We start from the raw sequence: 19,313 nt of genomic DNA on the forward strand, positions 1-19,313 counted from the left end.
TAAACATTTAAATAACGAATCCTTATGACAGTTAAAATGTTAGCTGCTTTAAAAATACAGGCAGAACTTCAGAATTCAGGGCCAAGTGCATGCACACATTTAGTAACCCTTTGTTCTTCTATTGTTATTGCGTCGTTTTCAAACGATTTGTTTCTTGCCAAAACAAAATGCATGGCCAAATATTCTGAAGTTGCTCCATCTAGAGGAACTGAAAGACATGTAGATAAAGGTAAAAACAAAAACAAAAAACAAAAACAAAGACTTACTATTGGGAAGAACGAGACGATGAACGACGAGGACGAAGTGACTCGAAATTAACACACACAAAAAGGCGTATATAATCTGAGCGTACTCCGGAGGGACAACGTTAACAAAAGCAAAATTACTAAAGAATGAACGAGCTGGAAGGCTATAATACACTTGAAAAAATTACACAAGAACGCTTAACAAAGAATGCACGGGATAGCCCTATCTAACAAGTAATATATACAGTATGAGTGGCCGTGTTGTATCAGATATACAACCACGAGGCGTAGTCGTTCTTGTCTTATTTTTGTTATCTGCTTCTTCTCTCTAAACATATACATCACTCTATGATGAATAGCAAAATTACTAACTATAAGACTTACTATGCATAGGGCACTTCCCATTAAGTCGGAAACGATAGGTCAGAGCAGCCGGTTCTCAAATGTTAAGCGTCACTTTTTAGAACTGGACAAACGCTGCCCGAACCAGTTCTAAGAACTAACGCTTACTATTTGAGAACTGGTTCGATTTAAATGAAAGCGCTGTTAGAGTTGCATCATTTTTCTTGACACTCGATATCATTCACTATTACTGATAAATATTTTTGCTATTCCTTAGGTTAATTTGCTTCGAAGTATTATCACGTAACACACTTGAAGATTATCTTAATGACCTTACAACTTTACTTCATCCGCATCTCCTATTGGCCATTGGGACTGATGTCATTAACGCCCTAAGACATCTCGAACGTTATCATATCGTTCATAACCAAGTGAATGCTTCAAGCCTGATGATCCAGCAATGTCTGGGGGTATGGACCTCGTTATATAATTTATTTGGATGCATATCCTAATACAACTTCAAAATGTTTTGCGCTATAAGCCCCTTGCACTGAGTCCCGAGAAATATTGTTCTGGGGGACAAAACCATGGATTCTTTTTTTGCATAAGAAAAGACGGCATATTGTTTTGTCTCCCAGAACAATTCCTCTAGGAACTCAATGCAAGGTATCTATTAATAATAAATGACATTTATTGGCTGAGAGTATCATTCCATTCGTGGTGATCCAGCAATACCCCAATAGAAAACAGTGACGTGTATTTGACACGACATCTTATACTCTTTTTGTTATGTTTGTTTTTATTTCAAAGTTCTAGTACTTTGAAATATTTCAAAGTCCGAGTAGTAGGACTTTGAAATATTTCAAAGTACTATGACTTTGAAATGGGTGCGGTCGTATTTGATGGGGGTTTCAAACTACGGAAACCAAGACACCAATAATCGAAAAAGGACTGAACACTGCACAGTTGTAAAAACTTTCAAATTTTATCGATACCCTGTTTACATTCCTCAAATAAAGAAAGAGGGACAAAAGACCAAACAAACTCTATTGACAGGTGATGCCAAGTCTGAGAAGTGTATTCAACCCGTAACGTTTTCTATTCTGGTTAATCCATAGGTTCCACCAGTGAAGGCGATTCTGGGAGGGTTTGGTAAGGCGATGTACATTGGTTCGATGAAAAAAATGAATAACGTGCAAACAAAAGATCTCAGAAATGACATAAGACATTATGGCGTGCTTCTGGATCATCTATTGGTCCACTGCAGTGACGATTTTTACTTCGTAAGCCAGGTATTGAGGATGTACTAAAAAACCTTAAAATTTTGTCTAACCCTAAAACACTGAACTCTAGCTGTGTTGATAAAATTCAGGGCATAGCCAACAGTCACAGATTGAACCTCTGGGCTGACGTAAGTTAGGGCAAGGCTAGCAGGTCAAGCAGGTGTTCTTGTTGGTTAATTTGGGCTACATTTAGGCGAAAACCGTGGTTTCGGGGGTACTTTGGAAATTTTTGAACGAGCAAGAACTGAAACCAAACCCACCAGAACACATTTTGCTAACAATATAATCGATATTAAGTTATCAATTTTGCATTTTGCAAAGAAATGTTCGATCGATTTGACGAAAAAAATAGCCAGTTGAGGATCTCTACTGAACCTGAAAGTACTCCAAAAGTACTCTTGTGTTTCGACGAGTTTTTCTAAATTGAGAAAATAGATAACGCTAAAAAACAAAACATACACTCTACTTTTAAGTAATTGTACTTAAAGGTACAATTGAATTTTTTAAATTTCTAAAATATTAACTTATAGTGGTTTAAATGAAAAATGTTATATCTCCTTTTCAATGCATGATGGGATAACAGGTGAACTCACAAATGCAACACTGAAACATCCTCTGTGTTTTAAAGTCGGGGCACGACTAGCTCATAGACTATTAGAATCTAGCGTTTAAAGTTTTGTCGAGGGAGGAAAACTGTAGGCCTATTAACCTCTACTCTAAAAAGAGGACGATTACAGGAATCTTGCCCGCGAGAGGTGAGAGGCGAGTGCGGTATACCACGACATTTTTGATTCCCTTTAAAAATATTTATCGCTATCATATACTAATTTTTTTCCCTTTCATTTACCAAAAGGTAAAATGTATTTCAGAAAGATGCCAACAAGAAACAAACAGACCAACACCGTCAGACGTTCGCAGTCTATTGGAAGTGATATGGGATGAGATTGGTACATGGGACACTATGCTGTAGTCTTTGACAACACCGTCAGACGTTTGCAGTCTATTGGAAGTGATATGGGATGAGCTTGGCACATGGGACACTATGCTGTAGTCTTTGACAACACCGTCAGACGTTTGCAGTCTATTGGAAGTGATATGGGATGAGCTTGGCACATGGGACACTATGCTGTAGTCTTTGACAAGAGATGCACTGCTGAGAATGGTTCGAAACAATGGAAAGCATCGTTCTTAAATAAAACATAGTGATTGACCCTAGCATTTTAATCTAGAAAGAGGGTTGATCAACATTCGCGAAAAATTAGAAGTAAGGTGGCCCCGGCAAAGTGTCTAGCCTCTACCTCTACCGTACAGCCTTAATTTCTAGAGTTACTTTTGTAAAAGGAAGCCGGGATAATGGACACCAAATGAGACTCTCTCAGATTCACCGGCTGATAGCGTACAATACTTTTTTTACAAAGAAATATGTATGCCATTTTTTATTATAGTAAATTTTGATGAATAAAAAATACTCTCATGCAACGGACATTAGTAAATCAAAATACATTAACGAAAGCTGGCAATTGGAAAGTCAAACTGCATGAGAAGCAATGATGAAAGTCGGTACAGAATTACCGACCGGGACACAAAAGTGGCTTGAGAAAGTCAGGTCAAGACTAAGTCATATTTCAAACATTGATACAAAAATCGTGCAGGATGACGACATATTTTGATGTGGAATACAGGCCCTTGTCAGCCATTGGACAAAGGTCTAAATCCCCAGGAGGATGTGAAAATACAATTACAGCCTTTCGCTGAACAAGCACGCACTTATCGGAGAAATGTTTTAATTTCTCAAGCTCATGACGGCAGATTTGGATGTGGTCTGTAGTCCATCCACATCCATGTTGTTGGAAACAGGCCTACCCCCTAGGGATGTGTGAAAAGTACTAGATTGCAGTGTTACAGCTGGAAATTTCTTGTTGAACATTATTCCCCTATCGGATACGGTCAAGCAAACCGGTTTGGCGGTGAAAATCCCTGTTGCTAACCTACATTCTCTCCATTCGAAGTTGGGACCTGCAAATAAAAAGTTTTATCGACTTTGGCCCTGCTGACTAGACTATCGTGTTTTCCAACAATGTTATGGAAACACCTTGTGATTGACGTCCACCAAAACCTTCGCTAGAAAAAATCGCTAGATGGCGCGTGTGATTGATAATGGCTGTAAACGTATATATCACGGCCAGCTGATCTTAGATAGTGACATACATGATCTTCAATATAACGCGGTCTATGTAATGTTTAATAAACGAGCAGGAGTGTTTTATCGGGTATAAAACACGAGGCGTAGCCGAGTAGTTTTAGACCCGATAAAATACGATCTGCGAGTTTGTTAAACGGCTTAGAAAACTCATGATATATGTTCTCATATTGTACAGAATTCTTTACGAAATGAACCAAGTTTGATAGAGAAAATCCAAGTTAAAGTTTATGCAAATGAAGACGAATCTATATCAGATATAAAACCTCCTTCATGGTCATGATTTCTGTTGTGTTTCCTTCATGAATTATTAATGAGTTTTCTATATATATATATATCGCATTGACTAGTATGAATTACGATATGCAAGTATATGTAATATAAAATATTTATATAAATTGGGCTTATAATTTATAAATATATGTACAGATCTGATTACCAAATATAATGCATCAAGGAGAATAATAACACCACCGATCGGAAAAACAATCTCGATTTTAACAATTGAATTATGAAAAAAAGAAAAACTATAAGTACATGTGAAAAAAATTCCAGAATATTTTACATGTCATCTTATAAAAATGGCAAGATCCAAGAAAGTGGACTACCTTAATCTACGAACATTGAACGATTATTTAGATAAATGTAAATCGAAATTTGACTGTTAAATTGGTGAAATGCTCTATATCAAAGAACTCAACCTAATTTAAACACTTAATCAGATTGTGCTTGTGCTAAGTCATTATTCACTTCAGTATATACGCACGTGCCAGTTTACTACGCTTTATCATGTTTTTATCCTCTACCTTTAGGAATTTATTTTAAATTCTTATATTGCAGTTAACGCGACTCTAATATTGATTAATCCGCGTCAAAGCGTCGTGTTCGTTTATTTCTTAATCTTTTAGCATAACTTTTTAAAGTAGTACTATGCCGTCACAAGGATTCATTATTAAATATTTATCACTGAAATGTCTTTTATTCTGACTAAATTAAACATAACCTAACGCAAAATACAAGGTTCATATGTTCATCTACAGTCATCTACAGCAATGATACATCAGTGGCAGGGATGCATGGAAACTTTTATCTTGTAGTCTTGGCAGTAGGCTCCTTCGCAGCCGTTCTTAGGGTCGTCACGCAACGTTTCCCTCCCCACAAACGTACCCTAAGAACGGCTGCGAAGGAGGCTATCTTGGCAGGAACGAAACTTATTTCTTATTCTCGTATCTGTCCGCTTGATAATTTGGTAGGGAGATATAGAGGATATTACATGGGCGCGCGGAGATACGAATTTTATCTTCGAGTGTTCAATTGATATCTCAGGAGTGAGCGCAGCGATCGAGTGAGATATCTAAATTGAACACGAGAAGAAAAAATTCGTATCTCCAAGCGGCCATGTAATATTCTGTTTATTATATAGATATCGATGAAACTTAAATAAAACAAAAGCTCAAAAATTCTTTATTAAAATAGCAAGCCGATTCAACAGCAATACATTCTTCACGTGTGAAAGATATGGTATCTTCCACTGGTGAAAGATATCAAGTTTTCGACACTAGATCAAGAAAACCTGCTATTTCATCGATATCTATATAATAAACAGGTTTAATAATTAAACGGCTAATTCCGACCATGCACTTCAGCGCGGATCTTCAGTAGAAGGTGCATGGTTCAAACAGGAGACTTTTTTTTTTAGCAATATTTTTGAAAGTGTTCCCTGCACGAGCCCTTGTCATCGGTCAGTCGAAGCGCATGCAACCAGCTGATGGAGAGCTCCCGCTGAGGAGGGCGTTACTGTACATGTGCAATCGATCTTGTACAGACATTTACTGTTTTCTTTATCATTTTCTTATACAACTGTACAAGCAAAAGTCTGTCGTGGCGAGGGAGAGAACAACAACTTTGACAATTTTATTTTTTTTCAAAGAAACTTTGCCAAATCTTTCTCGAGTCACAGTACGAACAAAAAAATAATTTTTTTATGGGGGCGTTACATAACGTCATTCAGCTAATCAACGAAAACCAAACGAATAAGCTATTATATATAAACGTCATTATTAATGCATTACTTTACGGTACTTAAGATAAATAAAATCTAGGCCAGGAACAAACATTTTCGGAACGATCCTCCTCCTACAACGGTGCTGCAACATGAGCTCTATTTTTCTATCCATTTTGTTTCTGTTTGAAATTGTTCAGACTTGCATGAGTACGATGCACGATGATTACCGTTATAATGATGAGTTATTCTTTGATAGACTTGCTGGCCATAAGCTTGCTTTTTCTGTCAACTCAAAGAATCTAATAAGTAAAGCAATCCAAGTTCAAGAACAAATGGATTGTGTGTTTGCTTGTGTTGGCTTTACTTGGTGTCGTTCGATAAACTACAAGACTGTCTCTGAAAGAAGTGGTCTCCATGACTGTGTGCTGTTGCCTATTGATAAGCATGACCAGTCACTCACACAAGATGACAAATTTGCTTACTTAAGCATCGAAGTAAGTTTACTTTACTCAGTAAATGTTCTTACTACATTGCTCACTAGGACATGCAAGCTTGTTTAAATTTTATCAGTCAAGAATTCTGCGTTAAGGGGGCTTATCTTTTCTACCTTTGAGTCATTGAGCATGATTTCTTTATCTACTTTAGGACCGTTTTTTTTTTCCTCCGATTTTTCACTTCTTAGCACACAAAACATGATTCCTAATTAAATCATATGACAAATCCTATTTTCTGGTGAAGTTTGTTTCACGGCAGTTTTACCTAGCTGTTGTTTGTAGAAAACAAATTAATAATACTTTTAAAGTAACACTGCTTAAAATGACAAGAACAACAATAAAAGGGAAAATGACAAATAAACAAACTAAAAAAAGTCCGGCAAAAGAAAGAAAGAAGAAAAAAAAAAAAAAAACAAACAAACAAGAAAGAAAGAAAGAAAGAAAGGAAGGAAGGAAGGAAGGAAGGAAGGAAGGAAGGAAGGAAGGAAGGAAGGAAGGAAGGAAGGAAGGAAGAAAAAAAATGGTATCGATGTCGAAATTAAGCCTGTCCTACAAGATAATAATAAATACTTTATTATAATTAACGAGGGTGGCAAATAACAGCGGTCCCATTGGCACTTCAAAATTGCAACCGAACAATGGGCCAATCATTGATACCTAAAGGTTTTCAATAGACCCTTTTCGAGTTCCAAATTACTGCTGTGTTTCTTGATTACAGACTCATTTGCTCAGGCTAAGCCTCGATTTTATGAAGAATATTCACGTGTTCCAGTCAAGGTCCGTCAAGTTTCAAAGTGTTCGTATTGTTGAACTTGTGCATTCTTTACTTTACCGTTGGTATTTGCGAGTAATTAGACACTGATTCGAGGCTTAGCCTGAGCAAATGAGTCTGTAATCAAGAAACACAGCGGTAATTTGGAACTCGAAAAGAGTCTATTCCATTTCGATCTTTGGGCTTTCACCTAGTTGGAGACTAGCTCTGTTGTGATTGTCTAACGCTGTGATACAACAGCGAAAGCTAAATAGATTTTAGATTTTTCATTCATTCATATAACGCATATATTTGAATTGAGTAAGGTAAACAAAGGCTTTAAATGATATATGACCTACTTCTTATAATTAGGATACATTATTAGCATAGGTAGATAGATAGGTAGGTATCATATATTATTATATACACCTACTTGCAAGAACGTTGTCATATGATATTAGAACATTGATCAGTAATTTAGTGAGGAAGGAATACATTAAAAGACAAAAGAAAAAGTTCAGCTTCAGTGATCTTCTTTTGTTTTTTAATATAATTCCTATCCCACTAAATCACTAATGTTCTATTTTCGTATGACAACGTTGTTGCAAGTAGGTGTATATATAGATAGTTATATATTTTTTATTTGTATTTATCGCTTAAATTCTAGCACGGCACGCCTGAAAAGCAGTAACTGATGTAACTGAGATGTAACTGAGTCGTTTACCTTGGATAAATAAAATTAATTCATTCATTCTTATTTTTAAAAAATCATTGACAATAATAACATCTTCAAGGAAAAAATGAAAAAGATCCGCGTCATGCAGGTGCTGAATTGAATTGTGCTTTTAATCAGTTGCAAGAATCCTAAATCACCTGGATTTATGGGTGAAATTTTGAGAATTCTTCGACTGAATGTCTGAGGTCCCGTCCACACGTATCCGGAAATTTTTGTATCCGCAAATTTTTTTTTGCGGATACGGGTTGCGTCCACGCGTGCCCGCAAATTTTTGTATCCGTATCCGCAAATTTTACGAAAACGGATACGTGTGGACGGTGAAAACGATTCGAATACGCTGCGTGTGGACGCAAACATTTTCGTATCCGCAAAAAATAATTTGCGGATACCAAAATTTCCGGATACGTGTGGACGGGGCCTGAGTAAAGAAATTACTTAACAATCAGGAGATATTGATTATCCATTGGTACTTTTTTATGGTAGAACCCGACGTGTGAAAAAGAGCCGTGTCTGCATGGAGGCACATGTAGGGTTGAACACAACAGAAGAGATTATCGCTGTCAGTGTACACCAGGATACACCGGGGAAAAGTGCCAAAATGGTAAGCAAGCTTTTCGGCAATATATTTTTCTCGAAGAAGACAAAAAAGACCATTAATAAGAAAGGTAAAAACAGAAAACATAGAAAAGCACCAGGATTTTTGATGCGAAACCATTTTGGAGAATTATCAATAATTGAAAAGCTACAGTAATGATAAACTTAAAAGCGGAAAAAGTGCCACAATGGTAAGCAAGCTTTTCGGCAATATAGTTTTTCTCGAAGAAGACAAAAAAGACCATTAATAAGAAGGGTAAAAACAGAAAACATAGAAAAGCACCAGGATTTTTAATGCGAAACATTTTTGGCGAATTATCAATAATTGAAAAGCTGCAGTTATGATAAACTTCATTTTTCCTCTCTTCTTTCCTTTCCGTTTCTATTTATTCTTGCCAACTTTTATATTTATGTTTATTAATTTTATATTTATAATAAATTCAATTTTCATCCAACGTGTTGCTTTTATCAATTAGCTAAATAAATTTCGGTGTCGTCCTTCAGTGTATAGAAAAACAATCCCCTATATATGTATACTCAAACGATACTTTGGATAAATGTTTCTGTAAATCGACCCTTAGCACCACTACTGGTACTGTTCAGGCCCCCTCAAAATCTATTTATCTTCGTTTTCCGTTTGACACATTTTTTTTGAATCTATAAGGCCAGTGTTTGAATACGAGAAATTTATATTTTGCAGATGTGAACGAGTGCCTTGGATCTCCTGGTTGCCACAGCAACGCACGATGTGAAAACACCGCTGGCTCCTACAGATGTGTTTGTAATACTGGGTATTCTGGTGATGGTCGTACGTGCTCTGGTATGTTCCATCTTGAACTTTTTATTACTTTTATTACTTTTGCCAATAAAATGTTTATGCAATCCACTCCTCAAGATCTTCATTGGAGCATGCCATTAATGATACTAATCATCTTGAAAAAAATGGGTTGCTTGCTTTGCAACCATTCTTTGAAACTAGAAAGCCAATGTTTAAATAAGAGAAATAAATAATTTGCAGATGTGAACGAGTGTCTTGGATCCCCTGGTTGCCATAGCAACGCACGATGTGAAAACACCGCTGGCTCCTACAGATGTCTTTGTAATACTGGGTATTCTGGTGATGGTCGTGCGTGCTCTGGTATGTCAAATTCAACATATTGAAGCTTACAACAGTATTACGATACCAATAAGTCATTTCGCATTATATCCAGACCAGTAAATCATATTTTCTTTCACTATAGACATTAATGAGTGCCTTGGATCTCCTGGTTGCCACAGCAACGCAAGGTGTGAAAACACCGCTGGATCATACAGATGCGTGTGCAACAGTGGATATGTCGGAGAGGGTCGTAATTGTAGCCTTGGTATGTGCTCATTATCGATAAAGAGTTGTTTTTTGCACTAAGTTACAATAAGATACAATAAAGGCCCAAAATGTTAGTATCGTTATCCAGTGTCCTCAGCTACCGCGCTTTCAAAATCATGCAGCCAAGCTCTGTAGACTATTTGATTTACAGACCATACTATGGTGTGCCTCAGTGGTTTTAGCCCCACTATAAGTGGAAGATTTTTGAAATTTCGTAGTTTTTTTGGCATCCTTACATATTAAATTATCTAATTAGATTCTGCTAGTGGATAATTAATCAGGCACCAAGTCATTGAGATGTTTAAAATATTTAAAACACTAGGGTGGATATGAGGGAGTCCCTAAGAATTAGAGGCTAAGCGAACTAATATATGGCATGATAAAAACCATCGTCAACTGGGTGGGTGGGTGCCTTCGATAATGGCATTTTTTAAGCCCTTCCAATGTCATTGTTTTTATTTTGTTCTCATTAGCTTCAGGCATTTGGAAAGAATATACACCTTATATTTGTGGCAAAGGAAGAAAACTTTTGCAGTCACGAAGAACAAAGGAACAGTGTAAGCAACTGTGCATTGGAAATGCAGGCTGTATAGCAGTTGAATGGTGGGGCGCGTACTCTACATCTTGCTTTAAGTGCCCCGATCCACAAGGAAGACAAAGTTATACCAACACAAAAGACATATCGTACCCGCCTTATGTAATTATCAGGCCATAAATTAAGCATTGCACTCTACCCCAGGCTGCATAGTAGTTGAATGGTGGGGCACGGAGAGTAACTATGCTCCAATCTACATATGAGGAAGAATAATTATATACAGCATACCTTAGTACGCACTTCCATATGTTTTTTTATCCGCCTTATTTGATTAAGTGAGGGAACATCATTTTAAACTATCAACATATCTTAGAGAAAATACCCCCCTCCCTCAAAAAAATGTTGAGCCAACGTCCCAACCACGAACCCCCCTCCAAGAAAAAAAAAAGGAGAAAAGTTGAACAGGCATTTTGTTAAAAGAGTGCAAATATTCCTGGCGCTGTCTCTTGATTTAGAGCATGGATGACTTTGTTTTGTTAGTAAGTAGACCTCTTTACCTTGTGCGTTGTGTTTTCCCATTTCAGACCATGTGTCATTCGATTCTTTGGTTAACGGTTGCGCATAGAAGACACATGAATATGGATAAAACTCAAACAAATAATCTTATTCTCAAGAGAATGACACGTGGTCTGACGTGGAAAACATTACACCTAAGGTAAAGACGTGCATGTATTTATAATAATAATAATAATAATAATAATAATAATAATAATAAAATAATTTCATTAATAAAGGAAAGGGCAGCTAAAGGCCCAGCAGTTTTCCGTGTGATAAATCTGTATGCACTGAATAATTTAAATGCATTAGACGATTATTTGATTACATAGTCTTTGCACCATTTCGTGATGGCAGCAATGACAGGAGACAGGAACGATTGAATCTGGACTAACCTGATTTACATGGGAAAGAATTTAGTTTCCCTGGGGAAAGACTCTATGTTGTGCCTCCTGTCATGGCTGCCATCACGTGATGGTGCAAAGCCTCTATTGCTGCAAGTAAGAAGTAAGACACTCTTGTAACCTTTTGCTTAAATTTGGATTTTGATATTATTGCAATGAGTGTCAAATTTTGGGGCCATTAAAAAATGTTTAAAAAAATTGTCATTTGCAAGGTGTCCCGTGTACATTCTTAGAGTACCTGTCCGTTCATCTCGATGACATAGAGGATATTACATGGGCGATTTGATAAATTCATGCCGCCGATGAATCGCCACTATTTGGAACGTTTCGGCGATATTTTCTGCAAGAATCGGAGTGGAAATCGCGCTGAAAAACGCCGCAAAAAATTGCCCGTGTGAACGGGCCTTTAGATTGCCTGAGAGATTGGTTCAAGGTTCGAAACATATCTTATTCTCTATAATTTATAAAGAATGGTAATTTTTTCCTAACAATTAAGGCAATACATTTGTCAGATATACCCTTTTCAATTTGCCCAGTTGATTTATCATACGTTTGTTGAATTGGAATGGTGTAGTTCTTACTAACATGCTAAATTAAAACTTACTATCGTGACCGACGTATTTTTTTTTCAAGCTTTGATAAACATGTTAGCTGTTTACTTGACAGCCTTACTAATTGATTCAAAATCATTAGATTTTCGATATGAAGAAGAAAAGAATGCGTGTCAATGATGGAGATTCAGCATGAACGATTTTCTGATTTATATGTATTACAGTATATTACAAAATCATTTTAAAACTTCTAATCTTGAAGGAATTTCAGCGGAGTTTCGTACATGCTGGGCTATATATATTTCTTAAAGTCTTTTACTTTGAATATTCATTCCTAAGTTTATTCGATAAATCCATCCTCCCAGAAAAACGCAACAATGCGTATCAAAGCATGAAAGCTATAAATATGTGAGTGCTTTAAGAGTATCTCGAACATTCCTAGTGCTCAATTGCTTACCTGCGCGAATAAAACAATAGAACAGACGCTAGAAGAGACGCAAGCGAGGAAAACCAAACACTTCTCGGTCTCGACGCATTTCAAGGTAACACATTATTTATCTTGTCCGAATGACAATTCATAGGCAATAATGAATATATATATATATTCTTGGAGATTTTCTACATTTTTTGTTTGAGCTAATGATAATGGTATTTATCTAAATATATTGATATTCGACTCGCAGCAAACTATACATTATGTTTCACTCCGAAAAACACGAACAATAGTTTGATGACTTTGATGACTGAAGGACTTTTTGAAATTCGCTTCAAATGAATGTGCTTTGAATGCAACGTGCAACTCAAAGTCTCAGTAATGCGTGGCAAATGTTCAGGCAATATCATGGCATTTATAAAATAATCAAAACTAAAAACTTACAAATAAAAAGGCCGTTGATTTTTTTAATTTTGCCAAAAAAATATTCTTCCAATGGCACCTTTAGGTAAGAATGTTTAATTCTTGTAAAGCAATTAATTCTTTCGCATTTTGTATGTTGATAAAATAAGTGATGCCTGAAGATGTTCGTGTTGGGTTTTTAGGCTGAAATCACCAAAAAAAATAATTATCAAAATTGTGAAGCTCAACCCGGTATCATTTGCAATCCTAAATTTTTATCAATCAGAACAAAATCGTCAATTTCAGTGAAGATGATCAGGCAAGAACCGAAGGTCTTTTGGATCATTAAACTAATTGGCCATCAGTAATCGTTGACGGTTTGATGAACTTTAACTGTTTATCTTAGTCTATCTAATTAATTCAAAATCTTAAAGTTTATGTAATGAAGAAGGAAAGAATGCGTATCAACGATGGATATCCTACATGAAGATTTTCTGATTTGCGTCAACTGAAGTATTACAAAATCATTTTAAAATTCCAATTAACTTGAAGTATTTTCAGCAGAGTTTCGTACATGCTGGCTGGGTTATATTATATATTTTAAGTCTTCATACCTAAGCTTACTAATTATTCAATATGCCCATCCCCTAAAAACGCAATAATGCGTATCAATGCATGAAAGACACCTATTGAAGCTAGCCGCTATAAAAGTATCTCGAACATTCCTAGTGCTCAGTTGCTTTCCTGCGCCACTGGTAGAAGAGTAGTAAGTGGGGAAAACCAAGCCTTTCTCAGTCATTTCAAGGTAACATAATCAATTTCCCCCCCTTTTTCCCCGGGTGATGATTCAAAAGCAATAAGGAATATATATGCATATGTTCATGGCAGTTCATGAGAACTTGTCTGTTTGCAGCTAATCTATAGATCTGAATATATTAATCTTCGAGTCGAAGCAAACTTTACATTAGGTGGCATTCCCAAAAACACGAAGATTTGGGTTTGAGTTTGATGAATGAATGACCTTTTTTAATTCGCTTCGAAAAATGTATTTTGAATGCAACGTGCAGAATGCAACGTGCAGAATGCAACGTGCAACTCAAAGTTTCAGTAAATAAATGACAAATGTTCGTTCAATATCATGGCATTTTTTAAAAAATCATCAAAACTAGTTTTTGCTGGAATAACTCACAAGAAAAGGCCGTTGGTTTTTTTATTTGTGTAAAAAATTTTCTTCCAATGGCACCTTAGGTAAGAATGTTTAATTCTTGTAGAATTCTTGTAAAGCAATTGAATATTTTGCATTTTGTATGTTGGCAAAACAAGTGATGCTTGAAGTCGAAGATGTTTGTGTTGAGAGAGTCTTATGTTAAATCATCAAAAAAAAATTTGTCATCAAGCTTGTGTAAAGCTTAACCTGTATCAGTTGCGAGCCGATATTTTTATTAGCTATAGCAAAAATCGTCAATTTGAGTGATCAAGCTAAGGAATTATGCAATCAACAAAGATGGCCAGGCAAGAACAGAAGGAATTTGAATAATTAAAAATTGGCCATCCGTTAACTGTTGACTATATCAGCACATTTTAAAAAGTAATCTACTTTAATATCTTTTCCATAACCTTAACCGGTTAAGCCCATCTCAGCCCATATAATCGATGAAAAGTTTGAATAAATTTGAAAAAATCAAATATGTGTATATGTAATGATAAGACGCGGGAAATTATATATTCATATATGTAAAGTAAAGCCCCGAAAAACAAGTGAAGCCTGACAATAAGCTTTATCAGTCCATGGACAATATATGCTTAATAGTTAGCTTTCATCATGTGTTACTCAAAACAATTAATGGAATTAATGGAGGAGAATGGACTAAGTCCCCTATTAATAAGTACTATTTGTGCGACTATAAAGTTCCCACGTAACTATGATCAAAACTACATTTTTTTGGTGGAAGGGAGATGGATGTGAAACTGAATATATTAACATGTATAAGGCATTTTAATTGGTTAAGAGCTGCTCTGACTGCCTCTCCCTCCCAGCTCTCTGGTTAACCTCTATAGGCTTTGTGTTATTCCTTTTTTTGTTATTACTTATTTTAGAAGTAGCTCTGAAGCGAATCGAAATAAATTAAATGCCGCAAAATTTTATTTTCTTTTATCTTATTTTTTATTTCTTTCAATTAACAATCATAAATCATAATTACACTTTACAAACAATACAAAAAAAAAAAAAAAAAAAGCGCAAATTTTTACATTCCTAGATTTTAGAAAGTTTAGAAGGTTTACCTCCAAGCTTTTCTATAGTTTATTTTAATTATAACAATAAATGGTTTCAGTAATTCTTGGGGTGTATGTGTTACGTCATAGCCGCCATGTTGGTTGACGATAACAAAGCCTTCCTCGTTAACTCAGTTCTCTAGGTAGATCAACAAATATTACGGCTGTATTTTATTTATATCCCAAGCAATTTTGAGTCGTGGTCGCACCCCAAGAATAGTCATAATCCCCGTTTTCAAAACAAGAGCACAACTTACAGTCAAAGGACATGAAGCGTGCCCATCTAGAATGCATTATTCAGTTCATTGTTTGATTTTTGACATCATTCTTCGTTTTCTAATATTCCGTAATTATTTTCAAAAATCAAATGAAATCTCGAAATCTGATTGCATTGGCTTATTTTGCGTTCTGTTTTGCTGTATTCATAATCTTTACATCAATTAACATTGAATTTTGTCCTTTTCAGCACCTTATTCATCGGTTTAATTGATCAAAAAAAACTTTTGAGCGAGTAAAAAAGTCTATAAGCAAACAGGTAGCTAGCGTCAATTTGAATCGCAGCGTTAGCGTAGCCCAAAAATATTTCGAATCTTATATTGAAGAATTTCATCAAAATCTATTGTCTTTAAGATCATCAGCTCAAACAGATTAATTTTTTTTCTATGAGTTACAAACTTGTACAAATGCTGAAAGGTAATGCAATTAAATTCCCAAGTTTGGATTTTTAAATTTGATTTCATTCTCGGAAGATTGCAACGACCAAAAATCTTTTTATGAATTGAATAATGCATGCAGTCTAGCAGGGCACGCTTCATGTCCTTTGACTGTAAAGCCGCATGCATGATCTATATAATGAGACAATCCACACCCGCTTGGCTCATAGCAGTAGGTCGAATGAATCGCGAGTAGCGGGTTTGTTGTTCGGAAGGTCGTGGGTTCAAGTAAAGTGGCCCCAAAGGCTCAATGCAAGAATCGTTACAAACTGGAAAACTCTAGCACCAAAATTCGAATGGAGTTTCCTTGTCACTTAAAAAATTGAGGAGGGGTGCCAGAGAATTTCATATCTGGGTAAAAATTTAATTTTGAATGAGGGTGGGGTAGATTTTTGCTTTCCAAAATAAGTAAAATGTAAATTACTTTCATAGCATGCGTTCCCTACTTCCAGGCAGTTAACACCCCGCTGACACCTTATTTCTTGGCACGCCTTCACAATATGATGTACGAGTTTATTTCTGAGCCAAATTTTATGTTTTCTTCCAGTATGTAACGATATTGACAAAAATGGACTCTTCTCAAAATTGTCTTGAATGCGAGGTTAACATGAAAATACAAAAGAAATGCCAGTGCGATTTCTTTTGTATTTCGATGTTAGCCTCGCATCGACGATACTTTTGAGATGGGTCCATTGCCCTTAAGCCACTTCACCAAGAGAACACAATACTGTTATAGAGATACTTCAGGTGACATAGACCTTCGTTATTTATATCCTAACTAGAGATCGATTGGTTGATGACAAAAAGCAACTTGATGAACTTTGTGAAAATTATTGTGTTTTAACATCACAATCATGGTTTTATCATTAACTAAGGTCTATTCAGTCACAGGATTTTAGTTGGAGTTACTCACAGAACTATGAATATATATTATATGTTAGATATCTATGAATCGACTCGCGTTTTTTTTTTTTTTACAAAACACTCATTCACGACCACAAAAACACCACACGCAAATAAAAACGCTATTGTAAAACAAAGACTGCAACAGTCTGTATATCGTGTTTTCTTCACTGGATTTCCATAGTTCTTTAGCTAAATTACAAAAAACGCTAGCGATACAAATTTGTCGGCTATCTCCGCAAAAATAATTTTAATAAAACGCACGTAGTGTATAAATATTTTTAGATAGTACTAGCTCTCTCGAAGTCGTGTATTCCAAACCAGCATGGTCGAAGTTATAGATATTGCTATTTCAAATTTTCGTACATCTGCACCGTCTTAGCTAAGTATTGCTTTAAACCGTATCAAACCCAAAATTCTTTCATTTGAATCAATATATATATATAATTTTTCTATAATTTGTTATGCAAATAGGTACACAATTTCTTCCTGGAATCAAGATGAGGTGTCAAGTTACAGCACTTCTCCTTTTCGTCGTAGCAGTCCAATCAAGACAAATCGTTGACCGAACTCCAGAAAGTGACGAAGCAAGTCAAAGTTTAAAAGGCAGTTCCTTTGAAAAGCTTTACAGGGATTACATAAGATATGGTTTGCCAGTCGACCCAAACGATGCTCCAAAACTGGATGCCCCCAAAAAGCGCATGGAAAGTTTGGATGACTTGCCAGCCAAACCAAAACTGGATGCCCCAAAAAAGAGCATGGAAGATTCCGATGACTTGCCAGCCGAACCAAAACTGGATGCCCCCAAAAGGCGCATGGAAGATTCCGATGACTTGCCAGCCAAACCAAAACTGGATGCCCCCAAAACTCGCATGGAAGATTCCGATGACTTGCCAGCCGAACCAAAACTGGATGCCCCCAAAAGACTCATGGAAAGTTTGGATGACTTGCCAGCCAAACCAAAACTGGATGCCCCCAAAAAGAGCATGGAAGATTCAGATGACTTGCCAGCCGAACCAAAACTGGATGCCCCCAAAAAGAGCATGGAAGGTTCAGATGACTTGCCAGCCGAACCAAAACTGGATGCCCCCAAAAGACTCATGGAAAGTTTGGATGACTTGCCAGCCAAACCAAAACTGGATGCCCCCAAAAAGAGCATGGAAGATTCCGATGACTTGCCAGCCGAACCAAAACTGGATGCCCCCAAAAGACTCATGGAAGATTCAGATGACTTGCCAAACAAACCAAAACTGGATGCCCCCAAAAGACTCATGGAAAGTTTAGATGACTTGCCAGCCAAACCAAAACTGGATGCCCCCAAAAAGAGCATGGAAGATTCAGATGACTTGCCAGCCGAACCAAAACTGGATGCCCCCAAAAAGAGCATGGAAGGTTCAGATGACTTGCCAGCCGAACCAAAACTGGATGCCCCCAAAAGACTCATGGAAAGTTTAGATGACTTGCCAGCCAAACCAAAACTGGATGCCCCCAAAAAGAGCATGGAAGATTCAGATGACTTGCCAGCCAAACCAAAACTGGATGCCCCTAAAAAGAGCATGGAAGATTCAGATGACTTGCCAGCCAAACCAAAACTGGATGCTCCCAGAAAGAGCATGGAAGATTCAGATGACTTGCCAGCCGAACCAAAACTAGATGCCCCCAAAAGACGCATGGAAGATTCAGATGACTTGCCAGCTGAACCAAAACTGGATGCCCTAAAAAGACGCATGGAAGATTCAGATGACTTGCCAGCCGAAACAAAACTGGATGCCCCCAAAAGACCCATAGAAGATTCCGATGACTTGCCAGCCGAACCAAAACTGGATGCCCCCAAAAGACGCATGGAAGATTCTGATGACTTGCCAGCCAAACCAAAACTGGATGCCCCCAAAAGACGCATAGAAGATTTGGATGACTTGCCAGCCAAACCAAATGTTCCAGAACTGGATGTACCTGAAATAGACATGATATTGAACGCCCCGGAAGAGGAGGAAGATCTGTTTGACCTGCCAGCAATAATGAAATGAACAAGACTCAGAATATCAATTTAACTACGAAGCTAAACATATTGATGCTTGATGCTACTGCACTTTCGTAAATTTACAATTGGTAATTTATAATAGTTATTGACTATTTATAAGCTAATGGCTATTCGCGTTCCCTTTGTACGCTTATTTTTCATTTCGTTATTTTTATGTTATTATATCAGTGATACATTATCAATATTAGAGATAATCGACCATATTAACTTATAGTTTTTGGGAAAAAATTTTGTTGCGCTGTTACACTATGATAATGTTCCAATTGTTTTGTATTTTGTATAACAAAAAGCGTTGAAGTAAATAATTTCAAACAAACTCTGTAAGATTTGTCTCCCTTCTTCCGTGTTAAGGTCCTGTTACACGTTGAAACGGCTTTAGCTGAAAATTATGTGCTACAGCGTTGTTAGACAAGTTTACAGTTTCGGTTGCACGAGTAGAACGGCTTTCTCCTCTTGCGACCGAATTTTAGAACGAAATTGCGCCGT

The 19,313-nt window shown here is 36.6% G+C and overlaps 3 protein-coding genes across 5 annotated transcripts in view; all 3 read left to right on the forward strand.

Annotated features, from left to right (window-relative positions):
- The window catches only part of LOC116298490 (uncharacterized), a 36,634-nt gene extending 33,286 nt beyond the window's left edge, over positions 1-3,348 (forward strand). For both annotated transcript variants that reach the window (XM_089033834.1, XM_089033838.1), the window contains 3 exons: positions 865-1,057; positions 1,706-1,879; positions 2,724-3,348. In XM_089033834.1, the coding sequence (XP_088889960.1) occupies positions 865-1,057; positions 1,706-1,879; positions 2,724-2,840 (484 nt within the window). In that variant the 3' untranslated portion in view covers positions 2,841-3,348. The remainder of the gene's footprint in view (positions 1-864; positions 1,058-1,705; positions 1,880-2,723) is intronic.
- Positions 3,349-6,287: 2,939 nt separating this feature from the next.
- LOC116298486 (uncharacterized) lies at positions 6,288-11,710 on the forward strand. Its single transcript, XM_031706970.2, has 6 exons — positions 6,288-6,569; positions 8,540-8,657; positions 9,351-9,470; positions 9,669-9,788; positions 9,892-10,014; positions 10,490-11,710. The coding sequence occupies exons 1-6, from the start codon at positions 6,288-6,290 to the stop codon at positions 10,729-10,731; spliced, it is 1,005 nt and encodes a 334-aa protein (XP_031562830.2). The 3' UTR covers positions 10,732-11,710.
- An 811-nt stretch (positions 11,711-12,521) lies between these two features.
- LOC116298494 (uncharacterized) lies at positions 12,522-19,143 on the forward strand. Of its 2 annotated transcripts, none has more exons than XM_089033884.1 (2): positions 12,522-12,603; positions 17,261-19,143. In XM_089033884.1, exon 2 carries the CDS (start codon positions 17,287-17,289, stop codon positions 18,811-18,813), a length of 1,527 nt encoding a protein of 508 aa, XP_088890010.1. In that variant the 5' UTR covers positions 12,522-12,603; positions 17,261-17,286; the 3' UTR covers positions 18,814-19,143. The 2 variants fall into 2 exon arrangements, with proteins under 2 accessions (XP_088890010.1, XP_088890006.1); XM_089033880.1 differs by lacking the exon at positions 12,522-12,603 and adding an exon at positions 13,576-13,701.
- The last annotated feature ends 170 nt before the right edge of the window (positions 19,144-19,313 follow it).

Source organism: Actinia tenebrosa, unplaced genomic scaffold (assembly GCF_029948245.1).
Source record: "Actinia tenebrosa isolate PJP-AT-01 unplaced genomic scaffold, QUT_ActTen_1.0 PGA_scaffold0__85_contigs__length_37466705, whole genome shotgun sequence".
Lineage (NCBI taxonomy): Eukaryota > Metazoa > Cnidaria > Anthozoa > Actiniaria > Actiniidae > Actinia > Actinia tenebrosa.